At 40.2% G+C, this 17636-nt stretch overlaps 1 protein-coding gene across 8 annotated transcripts in view; it reads right to left on the bottom strand.

Annotated features, from left to right (window-relative positions):
- Positions 1–17636, bottom strand: part of Camta (Calmodulin-binding transcription activator) — a 47625-nt gene that overhangs the window by 13603 nt on the left and 16386 nt on the right. For 5 of the 8 annotated variants that reach the window (XM_089176464.1, XM_015332059.2, XM_089176466.1 and 2 more), the window contains exons 4-6: positions 7751–7842; positions 541–729; positions 58–453 (exon numbers count right to left, since the gene is read on the bottom strand). In XM_089176464.1, the coding sequence (XP_089032590.1) occupies positions 58–453; positions 541–729; positions 7751–7842 (677 nt within the window). Of the gene's footprint in view, positions 1–57; positions 454–540; positions 730–7750; positions 7843–9750; positions 11972–17636 lie in introns of those variants that run through there. The other 3 variants (XM_089176467.1, XM_089176469.1, XM_089176470.1) reach the window with 3 other exon arrangements.

Below are 17636 nucleotides of genomic sequence, written 5' to 3'. Positions count from 1 at the left end.
ACTATTTATGCGATACTAAAAATATCTAAATAATTTCAACTATTTTCTACTTCTAACCTGATTATCTGGTGTTAATCTTCTGGGTGCAATTGGTGTGTTACTGCTAGAAGTGGACGATGCCCTCTGTCTATCTAGCAATTGCGAAACGATCATGTCAACCGGATGTGTGGAGTGTTGTGTTAAATGAGGATTATTCGGATCATCGTCTCCACCGAGGAACATGGGCCTTAATTGAGATGCTAATTCGTCCCGCGTCCATTCCTTCTTGTCTGGTGGTAATGCAAGACACGTTGGCAATGCCGCTAACTTCGCGTCACCATCCGGATATGGAACGTTCAAGTAATGAACGAGGACAACGTCTGGATTCTGAAGGAGCCAATAGCATCTCCTATGAAACGTTGGTAGGATCGCCGAATGCACGTAACAGCCATAGATACATTCGACGCCCTGAACCTAAGATTTCACATTGACAAAATTACCTTTTTTATTAATCATACGTGTAGAAATGTATACCTAAACGTATACTTCATTGACAATGACCTTAAGTTTCATGTGATCCTCCCGCGTGGTTTTACCATCCTTACGTTTTTTCCAACAGTAACCATCTCGCCGATAGCGAACCTTTTTTCTCGAGTAAAGCAACATCGAGCCACTTCGAGGTCTAACTTTAACTTCCCGACTTTGCCACTCGGTGTGCCTTTGAAAGCTTATAAGGATGGCAGCAATTTCCTAAACATACAAATAACTTCCATTAGGAAATATTCGTCGATCACTTAGTAAATGTTTGTGCTTTCAAATTCACACGGATTAACGTTGAATCAAGCTAGAGTTGTAATATTGATCGCAATAGAAAGAATTCTCAAAGGATAAAAATGATTTGAAAGTTATATAAGAAAAACGCGAGTAGAATATTTGAGTATACTATTCGGTAGATTTTGATCAAGGTAGAGAGGACGTGATTTAGGAAGGTGGAAGTCGGCTTCCTAGTATTGATTGGGTGTAGCCCCAATGGAGTCCTTCATTTCATTCACGCCGTGACGCCGCGTATCGGAAGGTGCTTCGAACACGTATACGACGATCGAGTCGAGGACTGCTTCAAACGAAAAGAATAAACTCGATTCTAAGGCACCTTACAGCTATGTATAGATGTATATAGATAGTACTCTGGCAAGCTCTCGCTGACATCTTCCTTTTCTCGAGGATTTGGCTTCCCTTCGCATCCTAGCGCTGATATATCGCTGATATATCGCTGATCTTCCTTCCAATTCCCTCGTCTTTATCTCGCTAAAGGTGATACGAATCTTACAAGAGATTCGTCACATAGAAAATATTCGCATACATTTGACGATCAACAACGCCTCTGGCAACTTTTTCCACAATAAGATCCGCCACGTCAACAAGTATGCGCATAGTAACAGTTACCCTTCTCTCTTTCTATTCGATTCAACTATTCACCGGTCCTACTCTTCATCTATCATTTTCTGTCATACATGTAATACCTACTCTTTCTTCTTCCTCTCTTTTATTTTTTTTTTTTTTTTGTTATACTTGTAAAGAAAAGGTAAGAATACTACGAAATTCAGTGTCAAAACTTCTTTGACAATATAATCAGGTTGGAAATCATGACAAAAGTGTTTTAACAATAGGAATATTTTCGTATGAGCTATGATTGTCCCCCAGTGTTAGACACTAACGATAAATATAAAGCAGAAGAATAAAATAGTCAAAGAGTACACAGGTGTTCTTTAACATCGACGGTGAACGAGACTGGAATATCGAATACTTTTTATCTTTCCTCTGAATTCTCTAACTAGGAGGGCGTGTATCGAACCCTTTAAATCGGACCTCTCTAAGCAAATTGTTCCTCTACGTGCTAGTCAACTTTTCCAACCTGCCAAGTGTAAAATAGGTCAGGCAATGGTAGATAATTTGCTTTGGAATATAGAAACTGACAGTTTTCCTACATATGTCTGTATATGTGTATACACATATGTACATATAGATATATATATGTATATGTATATATACAAGGTCGATTTGCCCACACCACCAAAAATGCTTTCCAAAAATTTCCGACTGATTCCAATCATGATTGCGAATAGTGGAAAAAGAAGAGAGCAACCCATGTTTTTCACGGCCTGATTTACTTTACCGAGAAAAAAGGGAGAGAGAAATAGGCGAAGGATCAAATGGAATATCTCGAGAAATTGGATATTTTCAGGAATATTCTTAAATGTGATAGAATCTGATGGAATTTAGATTGTGTATGGTTGATTCGATAAAGAAACTTTTACAACATAGCTACAACAAAAAAAAAAAAAAGAAAACAAAGAATACAGTTATTTTTATTGAATCGCGAAACAATTTATTTATGTATACACGCATGTGCATAAACAAACTTCAAAAAGATTTTCTCGATAAGACTTTGATTAAGTTACGAGAAAGGGAAAAAAAGCAGAGAAATTTATTGTGAAATAAGGTTTTTTTTTTTTTTGATTGAATTACGAAAGGATTGTTCGCATGTGCTATGAGATAACAAAGTTGATATTATTCACTTAGAAGAAATTTCATTAATATCGACTGATAATTCAGTGTCAGGGTAGAGATAGAAAATGAGTGACAGTAGTAACGAAGCTGTCTGCAGTCAGGCGATACAATGTCACGATATCTACAAATTTTAATTGTAAGTTCGAATAGTAATGATTGGATAGAATTAGTCAGACAATAAGAAGAAGCTTTACATACATATGCTAACGGACAGTAGCAAGAGGCCTGTTCAAACTATTAACTTCGAAATCGTATAGTGAAATCACACGATATTAAACGGTTTATCAGTAGTAACATCGTAAAATAACTCTGACAAGTCGAGAAGTACAGGGATACGGTTAAAATCGTTCGAACAGAAATAAAGTTGAAATTAGTCTTTGAAATCGTTAGGGAAACTAAACTTTTATTTTATACGATCTATCCCAAGTCTGAAAAGAAAAACTTTTCCTATGTATGTATGTGGGTGTGGGTGTGGGTGTGGGTGTATATATATGTTTATACACACGCGATTTAATCGAGAAATATTCAAGTTACCGAATGTACAATAAAATACATTATTATAATTATTATTATTGTTGTTCTTGTTATTATTTTTATTATTATTTTACTTTTATATAAGTTGATTATTCCTCGAGATTTGTTTGATCATACGAATCATATTTTATACGATCACGCGAGAAGGAGGAGAACATTTTTAAGTTGACATTCGTAATTTCTCCACGAAGAGTTTAATCTGCGTATGACGATTCAAACAAATAGTATAATAGTATTAATACAAAACTAGTAGTAATGGTAGTAGTGGTAATAAGGATTATAAACTTTCGAACGGCAGATGATAGGTGAAACTTAAATGAACGACGAAAAAGTACTAACTATAATTAAACGAGACGATAAGAAACGACGTTGAAAGAAGAAGAAGAAGAAGAAGAAGAATCTACTATCTTTTAATACCGATAGTCATGAAAGTCACGAAAAACTTTCTCTCTCTCTCTCTCTTTTATCTAGTTTAATCGATATCGATGTGGCATGTAATTAAGAAGTCCTAAATTTCAATTAATTCTCCTCGAAACCTAAAACAAAAAAGAAAAAAAAAAGCGAACTTGTGCTGAAAATATTTCTATCTTTATCTTCATTTAATTTCTTGATGAAAAAAAATGTATCTTGAAAATTGTGCATCGATGCGTTAGAATTCGTTCGTTCGTTTGTTCGAGAAAAATAAAGAGAAAGGAAAAAGAAAGGAAAAAAAAAGAGGATATTTCCTAGCTCGTCCGAGAAAATTTGCCAATTTCCTGGCCCCTTTGTAGAGCACTGAATAACAGTGAATGGAGAACGCCCACGCAATTTCTCCGACATCGTCCAATATCGATATTTCATTACCATCCTGTCGGCGTCCCAGTGCCACCATGAACGTCGCCAAAGACGACCACCAACCACCACCAACCCGTTCTGCTACAGGTAGAGGAAGGAAGTTACGATAAATCTCTTCTATTTATGTGCCTCCCGAACGTCTCGATAAGAATGTCCTTCACTAATTAACCTTGCTACGCAATTTATCACCGTACCCTGGATCCAAGCTTCTACGTACTCACACATACATTTCTCTATATATATAAACATGTACATGTATATACAATAAAATAATGGAGAAGGGTCGAGAATTTAGAAGAGACATCGTCTTTTACCAAGGAAAATCAAACGACTAGAAAGACGTCGACGAAATAATACTAAATGTCCTCCTAAGGGACACACGATTCTTCCTTTTCATTGCATACCCCACATACATACGTACACACACACACACACTCATACAAACAGAAAACTGATATAAACGAGCACGAATTTATAATCGAATAGAACTTTGGAAGTGTCTACCTCTCTGTTCTCCCACCACTCGGAATATTCGATGAAATTTCAACATAGATAGATGATAGAGGTACCTGGTTGGGTATTCATATGTATGTATGAATGTGTACGTATACATATACATATGTATGCGAACGTGAAGGAACAAAACGATGTTAATTGCAGCCGACATTCGCATTGTGTACAGTAGGAAATTGCAAACATTCGAATGGCTACATTTCGACGTCGGTTTCGAGCGGAAATCAATATGCAAAGTCAAACATTGCCTCAAAAACGAATCCCCCGTACAAACGCTGGGGTTCCAGTTAAAACCGAATGCTCTCTATCTCTCTCTAAGTTATATTACGACGCTACCCATTATCTCCGCAGAACTGAAATCCAAGAGTGGCGTAATTAATTTGGATCATCGGTAATGCAGATGGTTTCTACATCCTCTACGCCATCACCAGCAGTAACTCGGCCTTCTTCTCCTTTCCTATCTTTATCTATCATTCCTTTCATTTCAACGAACGAATCGAGTTGAGGAGTTAGCGGTAAAGATCGTGAGATCTATTAATAAATCGTCTTAAGACACAATAGCGAAGGGCCGCTTAAAGTGGCAGCATTTGCATAAAATAAGCTTATTCTCTCTCTCGCTCTCTCTCTCTCTCTCTGTCGGCGCGAAAAACACGTTTCGGCACTGCAGACTGATAGTTAATAACCCGAGGTAAAAAAGAAAAAGTTGGTCGTTGGACGGAACGAGAGTACAAAACGAACAACGTGTTCGTAGCCTAAGGTATGTGCTAAAACTTATTACTATAATCATCCTTCGTGTATGCATCCAATGCTGTGTGTGTGTGTGTGTGTTGGGGCCTCTATTTTAGTACAAATGGGATTTTATCAGGCGACGGTAATAAAAACCGAAGAACCACGTCAGAAGTCTTTTAGGAGAATATCACCTGAATGTTTTGTGTGCGAAAATTCAAGCCCCTTTTCTGTCCCTCTTCTAACTCATCCCTACCTTCAATGTATCAAGGACGAGAATAAGCTAGGTGAAATTTTTTCAAGAGAAAAATTACTCTACTTATTTTCTTTCTTTCTATCTTTCTGTTCTACACTTGGCTTCTACATTCTTAAGTTAAAAGAGGCACAAAAAGAGGTACAAAACTTCACAGAAGATACTCTTGTCTCTCTCTCTATTTACAACACTCTAATATACAAGAACAAAATCTTGGACTATTTTATCAAAAGACTACTAGAGTTGTTCGACTTTCTATGTATATTTTTACATAAATACCATCCATGTGATTTATAGATAAATGCAACTGTATACACGTTTATTTTGATAAACGTCTGGAAATATTATAATTAAAGATATTTCAAATATCTAACCTAGATTCAAAGATACAATTTAATTGGGGGGAAAAAGAAAATATTTTTAATCTGAAAAGAGAGAAGATGTACAGACGAATAATAATCAAAATAATAATGAAGATTAATCGATGAGAGGGTGAAATTCACTTTGACCCGGAGCATTATTTTTTCACTGTTTGAGGCAAGAAAAGAAAATAAAAAGAAGAAGAAGAAATAATGAAAGAAAGAAAGAAGAGAGTTGGACAAAAAAAAGGAAAAGACAGGAAAACTCTATTGAGCTTAAAAAGAAAAATAAGAGAAAGAGAGAAAGAAAGAAAAAACAGAAAAAAAAGGTCGGTTGAACGTGCATGAAAAAGAACGGTGGCACGGTGGCCGGGATTTCGGTTCGACCTCATTAACAACATTACACCAGGTTGCAGGGTTGCGTATATACCCCACATCCTCTCCTCTCTTTGCGTTTCGTCGTAAGAAAAAAAAAGAGAAAAGAAAAGAAAAGAAAAGTAAAAAAATAGAAAGAAGATACGAGAGAAAGAGAAAGAGAAAAGATGAGAGAGAAAATGTTCCGTTTTAAGAAGGCACAAGAGGCTACGTTTACCCAAAGACTTAAAGACCCGGGAGTGGTTGAAGTGAGAGAAGGTAAAGGAAGAAGAAGAAGAAGAAGAAGGAAGAGGAGAAAGGCGGACAGTGTATGTAAGTAGAGATAGGTAGATGCTCGTCAGACACCTGAAACTCATCGAGGGTGATCGTCAACGAGTCTCCTCTTTCCGAGCACTTTAATTTCTAGTACCTTTCCGAGTAAGAGAGATAGAGATAAAGATAGAAATAAAAAGAGAGAGAGATAGAGAATTGTTCCAAGGGCGAGCAACAACCAACATGTAGGTTGACTCACATCGAGTTTACAAGTAGTATATAACAACGATAGTCGCAATTCGGTTCGTCAGAAAGAGAAAAGAAGAGAGTAGCTGAAAGAGTGAAAAGCTCGAAAGCTCGAAAGCTCGACTGGCAGGCTGGCTCTCTCGTTCTCTCGGTCTGCCTCCTACTATTGATCGGAGGCCGACCGGGGTCAGAGTAGCAGTGGACTACATCGGTATACCTCTCTCTCTCTCTCTCTCTCTCTCTCTCTCTCTATGTGTACGAAGCTTTACGTTCTCTTCCTACCTCATCCTCGTCGTCATCGTCGTCGTCGTCGTGGTCGTGGTCGTGGTCGTCGTCGTGGTCGTCGTCGTCGTATTTTGGATATGTACAACACCCTTGCAACCAACACGCACACACACACCAATACCGACACTAGTTATCCCTCTCTCTGTGACCACTAGCAACCACTATCAACGCTCTCGACACCGACAACATCGGCACCGGCACCGCACTAGGTGCATATGTATATCTGCTATCAACTTCACCGACCCAACACAACATCGTTCTAACTAGGAACAGTGCTAGAACTCAACCGAACCTAACTAACGACCCTGCTGCTACCGCTGCTGTTTTAAACGACGATGAGAATTATATTTGTCTATTTGTTCAGGAGATATGTTTGATATATATACGAACGAATATTACACGTGTGTATGTATATTTTGTAGGCTATCATGCTAAAAAGACCAGTGATGACTGTGAAAATAAAAAAAGGAATACAAATATAAAAAAGATCCATTGGAATTCCAATAATTCCATACCTCGAATCCCCCTCCTACTCCTACTTCTACTCTTTCGTTTCGTTTTTACTCTTCGTCAATAATAATAATAATAATAATAACAATAAAAAGAAATAGCGGAAGAGACGAAAATAAACTTAAACCGAGATCTTGTAGATAAAGTTGTTTTTTTTTTCACTAGATATACGAGATTGAAAATGATTAAAGTCGTCGTAACACGTCCTGTTGGAGACTATGTTTATCAAAGTGGAATCTAATCTACGTCGTCGGCATCGTTCTACGTATACTTCCTTGTCGTAGAACATCATAAATCATATATGGTTGGTACTCACCTCGTTGGTATTCCATCGGTGTCTTTGCGTGGGAAAATGCTCGGCCCGCGGCAAAGTCTCTAAATTCTCCGGAAGCTTTATGGGATCCCCATCTGGACAAGAATATTTCCAAATTAATTTTTTCTTATGAAACATTGCCGCGATTTTTTTTCTTTTTTCTTTTTTTTTTTTTTATCTTATTACATAATTCTCCGTCTCGTAAATCGATTTAAGTAAATTAGAAAAAAAAAAAGTCCGTGTGCAGTCAACGACGACCCGTATTGTGCCGGCATATCAAATTAAATCATCTACGATACGATACGGACGAACGCGCGAGCGAGTTTCTCTTATTTTCTAGAAAATTAGAAAATTAAAATAAAATCATTGAGATTGAATATTTGCGTTCTAATATAATTGTATAATATTTTGTAAGATAGTCAGATAACATTTCGACGTGTAAAAGATACGTACACTCAATCATACAACTGGTTACAATCAAGTATACAATGTTCATTTCATTTTGTATTGTTCGTCCACCAGCATGAACAATCGATCGTTCCTGACAATTTCGTTGGATGGAATAAAATGTAACGACCTGACATTATTTATCAAAAGAATTCAACTTTTTCCACACAGTGTGCTTGCAAAATAGTCAAACATTCTGAGTAACATTTCATATACTTTTCGTAGTCTTTCGATAAACGCATTGTTACTCTTGAGAAGCTTTAATGCACACTCTCGATAAATATATAATACTTACTATACCTAAGTATAATATAATATACATATACACTAGTGGAATGTATGTACCATGAAATTTCTTCAAATATTTTCAAAAATAAGAACGAACGAGAATTCTTTCTAAAAAATGAGAATTTCGTCGTAATCGGTTACCACGATGGTTGCCCGGTTTGCCTAATATTTAGGACACACGCATGTTCTACGTGTGTATAATGAGAATGGCGAAATGTATAAGTACCTACCGCACACGCTACGTAAATGAGGCCGTCGGTCTAATTAAAATCAATAGAAATCCATTAGATTTAAAATTGTTTTTGAAAAAAAAAATCTTTAAACTCATAATCAGAGTATATCTTTTTGTTCGACTTATGACAAGTAATGGGGGCAACAAAAGTCAAATGTACATTCTCATTTAATCAAGCAGCCTCATATAAAATGATAGAAACGTAAGAAGAAACAAAACGTGCAGCACGCTTCAACGTTGAGTCCACAATCTGGATTTTCTGGCCGTCGAAAGCAAAACTTCTTGTGTGCAATTTGGCTCGGTTTCTACATTCTCTAACGAAAACTTTAGGTAGTTTAAACCATCGCCGTTTGTAGTTTATGTCGATTCATCTCACTCAAACGGAAATATTACGTATACACCGAGAACTAAGTAATTCTTATCGCACGGAAAAAGCTCGACGGGCGATTGATGAGAGAAAGAGAAAGAGAAAGAGAGAGAGAGAGAGAGAGAGAGAAAAGAAAGGGAAAAAGAAAAAACTGTAATAGTAGGATAAAAATACTTCGACCCTCGTCGGTGCATATTCATTTAACTTTCGTCGACGTTAAATAAAGCGATGCGGAAAGAAAAATTGAAAAACTATGTCAAGCATTTTGAAAAATTTAAAAGCTTTGCTAGAAAATCTTTAGATACCAGCATGTCGAAATTAAAAGGTCTATCTAAATATCCAACTAAATCGACTATTAAAATCTATTTAACCGTATAAACAGACATAATAAGTGGTCGATGCAAACTTTGGCTCTAACTTTGTTTACAACATTTCAATCAACAAATAAATAAAAAATAAGATCACTGATGGTGGTATTTCGTTGAAAATGCAAAGAAATTTGAAAGTAAGAAGAAAGAAAGCGAAAATTCCCACGACGAGTGACGCTCTATGCTGAAAGGAGAGAGAAGAAGAAGAAGAAGAAGAAGAAGAAGAAGAAGAAAATAAGAAAATATAAAAAAGTAAAATAAAGAAGAAAGAAGAAAGAAGAAGAGAGGCTGGGAGACTCACTCGGGGCAAGAGACGTCGGGTGATTCGCGTGGTAGACAACGCGTTGTGCGTTCGTATGATTGTAGTTCGCCATCTCCGTAACGCTCGCTCGAGCGACCTTCGCGTTGATCTTACCGATCGTGGCCGATCGTCATCGTCCTCGACCATACGAGGTTGTAGTGGTGGTAGTAGCTGTACGCGCTCGTTGAGCTCTAGCCGGCATGATGACGTTTGTCGTCGTCGTCGCCGTCGTCGTCGCCGTCGCCGTCGTCGTTGTCGTCGTTGTCGTCGTCGTTGTCGTCGTCGTCGTGGTAAAACTCGTCGTAGCTTTCACCGTAGTTGAGCTACCACCAGTCGAAAGAGCAGCCAAGAGTCCTTCTCGCTTGGACGACTGCGCCCTCCTCGTGCTAGCACCAGCTAACCGATGGAGATCCTTGCTCAGGATCGTCGTCGTAGTAGTAGCGATACTCGCTTGAAAGTCGTTACCGGCGCTGCTGCCGTTTCCACTGCTGCTGCTGCTGATTTTATTACTAATATTGCTATTGCTATTGCTCTTGGTGTTGACGTTGCTATTTTTGATGCTCTGACGATGAAGACGATGATTCTCTTTTCGTCAAGATACTTTAATGCCAGGATCCAGGATGAAGATACGATCGGCCTGCCGATGTCCTTTGCGCGCTAACGTTTGTGCTCGCGTTGGATGGTTCCCTTTGGAACGGCAGGACATATCCCCTGGAGGATTGTGCACACGAGCCAGCTCGTTTCCGACCTTTTACTCTTTCTTTTTTTATTTCTAGCTCACGCACACACTCGCTCAAGATAATACTGCTTTATTTTCCCTTTTCTCTTCACGTAGTCGTCCAACACGTTCCTCTTTTTTGGCTCGTTTCGACACTTCCTATGCCGAGTACGGTTCTTGTAGCGAGCGCACGTGGAGGCACGAGCGTGCTATGGAAACGGTATCGCGCATAGGATCGATCCTCCACCTCCTCCTCCCTACTTTCCTTCCTCCTTCCTCCTGCTGCTTTTTCTCTCACTCTATAGATATATAGATATATCTCCCTTTCTCTATCGACTGTCTATAGCAATTCGATGAGAGATACTTTTCGCTGATACGCCTCCTCTCTTCCTCTTCCTCTTCTTAAAATTCTTCGAACTAGTATAAAAAAGTGGAGCCCAGCTCTTGGAGGGTAGGTCACCCTTTCTAGCAAAATCTTACCCAGTCCCCTTTCCTTGTTCCTCCCTCTTAGGAGGAGCAACTTACTCTCCTCCTCTCTACCAGCTTCTTCTTCTTCTTCTTCTTCTTCTTCTTTTATCGTTATTGTCCCTTTTCTAATTTGCTCACTCTCCTTTACTCTCTCTTTCTCTCTCTCTCTCTTTTTGTTGTGCGCTCCAGAAAACTCTGTTCTTCTTATATCCTAAGTTACAACACTGAACCTGTCCCCAACCGAAGGGACAAAATAATGTAAGGATCACACAGTTACAGAGAGAACTCAAAACGGAGATTCAGAGTCGACGCGTTTTCTTTTACTTTACTTACTTTCTTCCTTTCTTCCTTCGTTGTTTAAACTTTTCCTTCGTTATCGTGGCACGTGCTACCTAGCCTTCTCCAATGTTTCCTTCCTTCCTTCCTCCCTTCCTTCGCTATGCTTCCTTCGTCTTTTGATAATAATCAGGAAGCTGATATCTCTCTCTTTCTCTCTCTCTCGTTGTACCACCTCCCTTTCAGTCACTCTCTCCCTCTCTCTCTTTCTCCCCCGTTCACAGGCCGATAGGACACGAGTGCCTCTTCGACGGCGATCGCGTCAGCAACGTTAAAACCCCTTCCTTCCTTCCTTCCTTCCTTGCTTCCTTCCTGCTTTCCTGCCTGCCTGCCTGCCTTCTTTCCTTCCTTCCTTCGGCAGCCGTGCGTGTTCCTTCGCTTATTCCTTTCTCGTATTTGAAAATACACGAGACTTTTTACAGAAGAAGATAGTAGAAGTAGTAGTAGGCTTTTTAAAAAGTACGACGACGTCACGTAATTTTGCTTTTTTTTTTTTTTAATATATTCCGCGTGTATTTTTAATATAGTTTCGTGTTGCTGTTGTTGTTCTTGTTGCCTTTTTAAAAGTGTTATTTACAAATATGTATTTGTTTTGTTTATGTGTTTTAATAAAATAGTTCAAATTAGTCTTTGGCCCCGCGTGTCTGCTCCCGAGCGGCGGGAGCCGCAGAGTGAGCCAACCCGCGACTCCCGAGCTTTCCGCTCCTCGTCCTCGTGCCCCCTCCCCTCTTTTCCTACTTCCTTCGGCACCAAACTACCCCTATCCACTGAACTACCCTCTCTTTCTGAGCGATTCGCGTTGGCCCCCCACTTCTTTATCAGTCGGTCTGTCGGTCGGTCGGTTCGTCAGTGCTCTCAGCAGCTATCCCCACCCAAACGAGCAGAGCGCAGTAGTAACAGCGAGCAGTTCGGTCGGTTGGTCGGTCAGACTCCCGAGGCTCGGCTACGGGCCCTGGCCAACGAGCTACCCCCACCTGCCAACCCAGCTAACCCACCCTCTTTCTTTCTCTCTCTCTCTCTCTCTCTCTCTCTCTCTCGCAACGTTATCCTGCTGCACACTCTGCAAAAGCACGAGCAGCAAAGTACCACCAAGAGTAGCAGAAGCAGCAGCAGCACCAGCACAGTACAGCACGACAGAGCACCACCAGCACTCACCAAAGTAGAAACGTTCCTAACGATATGCCTGCTCTCACTCTCTCGGTTGGAAAACTCGCTCGAGTTGTAAATTAAGGATTACCGAGAATGCAAATTATCCCGGCAAGTTAGAACCTACGAGAACCCTTTCTCACACAAACACATACACACACACACACACATATTGGGATCATCCCCTTCCTTCCCTTGTTCCTTCCTTCCTTTTTCGTTCGTTCGTTCGTTCGTTCGTGCTCTTAGAAATAAAACGTCGCGCCGAACGTTACCAACCCCAACAACCCCGTTCAAAAACGATTATCGCTTGCGCTACAGCGCGAACCTTAATACTTACTACTTTTCGAGACTGTACAACTTTGATAAACCTTATATACCTTATACCTACAGTTTCTTCTATAATACTACGTGAAAATAATGTTCGCGAAAAGGTTACATCGAGGACGAAATTCGTTCGTGCCGTTCGAAACCGTACGGCCTTGCACGTACTTTCCGGTACCGTTCTTGCACCCCTTCTACCTCTTCCACCCTGCCAGTTCGATAATCTTGAGCTTCCTTCCTCTCTCTCTCTCTCTCTCTCTCTCTCTCTCTCTCTCTCTCTCGTTATTTATTTTTCTTCTCTTTTTTTTCCACGAACAATATTATATTTCATACTAATTCGTACATGAAACGTTATTCACCAAGAGGATAGCGCATCTATCGGTATAAATCGACTAAATCCTTTCCAAGCGAAAATTCCATCTCGTTTTACACGCTTGTTGTATACATTCCTCTACATATGCATGTACGTAGGACACGTATATAGATACACATACATATGTGGGATAACGATCGTGCTCTTCCTCCGGTCGCAGTGGCTTTACAGCGTTCAACACTTGTAAATCAAAGGGAAAATGCTGCGATCGTAAACCTTATTCTTGCATTCGTCAAAAGGGCACGTCTCTCGTACACTTCCGTGCGACGTCCGGTCGCGAAATTATTCGAATATATTACGAGCTTTAAAAAAGAAACGAAAACTAAAAGAAGGAAGAGGGGTGGTAGAGAAGGTACGTGAGCAAAAAGAGAAAGAAAAAGGGGGTCGCAATAAAAAGTTTCTTTAAAATGTTGAAACGCGATGGAAATAGTTTTCTTATTGCGTAATAGAAGCGGCAGTACTAGTGGATGCACGATTTCCCTCTTGGTAGTCGCCTAAACCATATTCCACTCACAGCCTACGACGTGGAGGAAAGAGGTTGTACAAAAAAATCAAAAGAAATAAAGAGAGAGAGAGAGAGAGAGAGAGAGAGAAATGTGCCCAGCAGGTTCGCACCTATACACGAGAAATGCGCATTCGTGCCGCAAGAGACGAGAAGTTGTACGCTTGCAGACTCGTAGAACTACCCCCTGTACTATCCTTCCATGTAAGGGACATACACATAGAGACATAAACATAGACAGTATAGAAACACAAGGAGAAAGAGAAAGAGAAAGAGAGAGAGAGAAGTGGGTGCATGACACAGCATACATCGGATTCTCGCAGAAGGTTCGTGTCGAATTTTAATGGAGGTGCCGCCATCTTCTAGTGACCCCAGGAACAACCAGTCTCCCTTCCTAGTAGTCTATAGATATCAGCAAAAAATATATAGAGAAAAGAAGGTGGGTAGGTGGGTAGGTGGGTGGGTGGCTTGGGTAAAAATCACTCGGGCTTGCGCTCCAGACTCTTTCTCACTCACCCGCCCTCCCCCCTCCTAAACCCCACCTCAAACCATTCCATCTACCCCTACAATCCCTCTATTCCATTCCCTATCGCGAATCTGATTAATGGCCGGATTCATGGGCACGTATTTATATGGATTTAAGCGTTGCCTAGGTAGAAGTACACTGTTCCACGTGTGCCAACGTTAACGTGTGAAGAGAATTCCCTCTCTTCTCTTTCTCTCTCCTTCTACGCGGAAAGGATGCATGTGCCGTTGTCGTTTCGCACGAATACTACCACCACTACAACGACCATTTCACCGATTCCCTTACCGATCCAAACGTGTCCTACCTCATAGTGAACTCTCCAAGCTTTCCTCGCGTAGCCTCATCATTTAACCCCGAGGTCATAATCGAGACCGAATAACTCACGACGATTGTAGATCAGAAATCAAATGACCTACACCAGTTTGCTAGATGATTCATTTAAAAACGTTAATATCATAGATCGTACAAAATTCGTTTCTTTCTTAGACAAATGTTTTACATAAGTAAAATTAATTGCAATCATATATACTTAAATGAAAAATACTAGAACAACTGATCATGATTGTATGGTACGTATCGAAGACCAATTTAGGAAAGGAAGATTAGAGAACGGAACACAAAAGGGGAATCCAATAGCGAGCACGCTTGTTTGGTGTGTTCTAATTACTCGACGTTCCTGCGGTGACATCAGACACATCGACCGTACCCAGGCCACCTCGAAATTAGCCTATTGATTTGAAAACAGTATGAGTTAGAGGAAAAGATAGAAAACTTTAGTGACTCTGATCGATGCTATCTAAATCGTCGACAGGATCTGCCACGTCGGCAGAGATTCTTTGAACGAGCAAGAGCGAAGAGTGAACACAACGCCTAACGATATCCGACCAAATCCGTGGTCAGAAAGCAAAAATTGGTCTAGGTAGGGGGGACGACAGGGGATCGAACGATAACGAGCTGTTCGCTGATAACCACCAAAGTTTCTCTTCTTGTTAGTTAATCAACGTTAACGTGAGAACCCGGTAACGATTATTTCGTTCTATGAGAGTTCTAATTGTAGTGATTGCTATCGATCCTGGTAGTAGTTAAAGAAGCACGTGACTTGACCTTCCCATTTACGACGATCTATTTGTCCGAACGGAAAGAAACGAAAATCCTAACTAGAATAGATAGGAATTTTGTCTGACGATCGATAAACTAGCACGACTAAATTAGGATAAAACTGAGCCAACAAAGCTACCGATAACATGCTCCCTAGATAAACGACCTGGAAATGGAGGAGTATCCTTACTCCGTAATATTCATTATCTCGTAGTTCATGATCAGGCGGCGGAGGTGGCGGCGGCAGCAGCTTTTGGATAATCCCAAGAATCACCGAGGTATTATCTACTTTCACGCGTGTACGCTCGCGATGCATTGCCGCAGCTCCCACGTCGTTATTGTCTAATGGGAATGAACAGATAGAAAGACAGAAAGACGGACAGAAGTAGAAAGAGAGTGGACAGGTAGAAAAGGTAGAAAAGGGGAAGAGGTCGCCTTCGTACGTTTGCAAACCGGGCAGGCGCGAGGTGATCAATTACGTAACTTGATAAAAGTGGGTCACGTGTCAAAGTGCGGAGCCATCCCCAAAGTGTCCAACTTTTTTAGTATAAGCTCGTAAATTACCAGTCAGCTAGCAAGCTAGCTACTGCTACTACTACTACTACTACTATTACTACTAACTACTACTACTACTATTACTACTATCGTTTCGCTTTAAATAGAATGTTGGCAGAGACTCGTGTCCAACTACCTCTCGCGTCTTCCTCGTTTGCCCCGTCCCTTTTGTATTCTCTTACTGCTATCTATCTCTCTATCTATATTTCTTTCTCTCTTTCTTTGCCCTTGCGAGTCTCACGGTCTCGTACGAGATCTTCAAAAGTGGGAGATGACTCTACACGCACGCATACATGCACATAAATAAATACATAGGATACTACATTCATCTATGGTACATAGAACGAGGACGAAGTTAACTGGACACGTAAGCTGACTGATGGTCGTTAGTCGTTGGTGATACTTCCTTCTTCTAAGTAGGAAAAGAGAAGGACGAAGAAAGGAGGGTCAGAGCAAATAAGACGACGGTTTGTTCTGCTTGAAAAAAGAGAAAGAAGTAACAAGAGAGGAATAGAAAGGGAATAAGGGTGAGGGTGAGGGTGAGTGTCACGGTAGGTGGGCTAAGACAATCGATAAGATTGCTGCCGGGTCCGGAGAAGCTCGACCTCGTATTCATCAGACTACTTTAGCGCTTCTCGCTTTGGAGCGTTCAAGTTTGGGAACTATGTTACGACGTCGGTCGTCATCCAACGTATACGAATTACAATTGTGCACACGCTAAGGGTAGAGAAAGAAAGGAGGGTGAGGGATGAAAAAACACCCAAATGTTCGGTAGGATAAGATTGGTAAACTCGAAGGAAAGGATAAGTTGAAGCCGGAAGGAAAACAGTGGGATCCTTCGAAAGCTTGCAAGCTCAGTGAGGGGTGGCAAAGAAGAAGGGAAGCTCCCGTCTCTCCAGGGGTCGATACCCAGTCCAGTCAGTAGCGATCGGATAGGTCAGAATAGAGCAGGGATATGCTAGGATACCGTGAATATAAGACACCTATATAAGCGAACTCGAAAGCACAGGTCGAAGAGTGCACAGAATCGCCGCTCTGGCGGATATTGCCGGAACTACGAATTAACCCTTCACCACATTTACCCGCTAGAGAGCACCCTATCTTACGTATCTCCATGTATCCTCCTACTACAACCTTACGAGGGTTCATTTCTATTTTTACCTAGGGGTTGCAAGAAATCACGTCGATAAGGAAGCTTACCTACTATCTTCTATTCACTTTTATAGATTTTTCATTACTTCCAAACGATTTTTAATCAATCGACTAGTCATTTCTATTCTACAAATCAATACCATTTCTTATTGCACTAAAAAATATATGAAAGTAACGATTTGAAAAAAGATAACAAAGTATAGTAGCTTTTCTTAGTCTATCATCTTCATTAATGCACGACTAGAGATCATTTTTTTTTCTTGCTTCATCAAATCCGCAAACTTGGCAATTTTCATGTTTTCTGTCTGTCTCTCTTTCTCTCTCTCTCTCTCTCTCTCTCATCTTTATACATAATTCATGTATTATACATCATCGCTAACGTCACACATACTTTCACATCGCGTGCTAACATTGGGCAGGTCTTCACATCGATTTACATTCTTAATTAATCTTCAAATTCATAAGAGAACCGACAACGACTCTGTGGATAAACATAAACGCGGTTTCGTATGTGTGTGTGTGTGTGTGCTGCAAGCGCCTATGCATATAATATAGGGTGAAATAAAAGTAGCTTTAATCAAAATAACTTTAAATATTTATTCGTGCATTTTTATAGATTCATTTCTTTGCATTTGTTCAAATTAATATTCATTTGACAAAACAAAATCAAGGATTGATATCCAAGCTCTGA

Source organism: Polistes dominula, unplaced genomic scaffold (assembly GCF_049000335.1).
Source record: "Polistes dominula isolate Pdom_NZ unplaced genomic scaffold, Pdom_raw_medaka contig_25, whole genome shotgun sequence".
NCBI lineage: Eukaryota > Metazoa > Arthropoda > Insecta > Hymenoptera > Vespidae > Polistes > Polistes dominula.
Note: the sequence above shows the minus strand (reverse complement) of the source record. Positions and strands in the feature narration are given on the sequence as shown.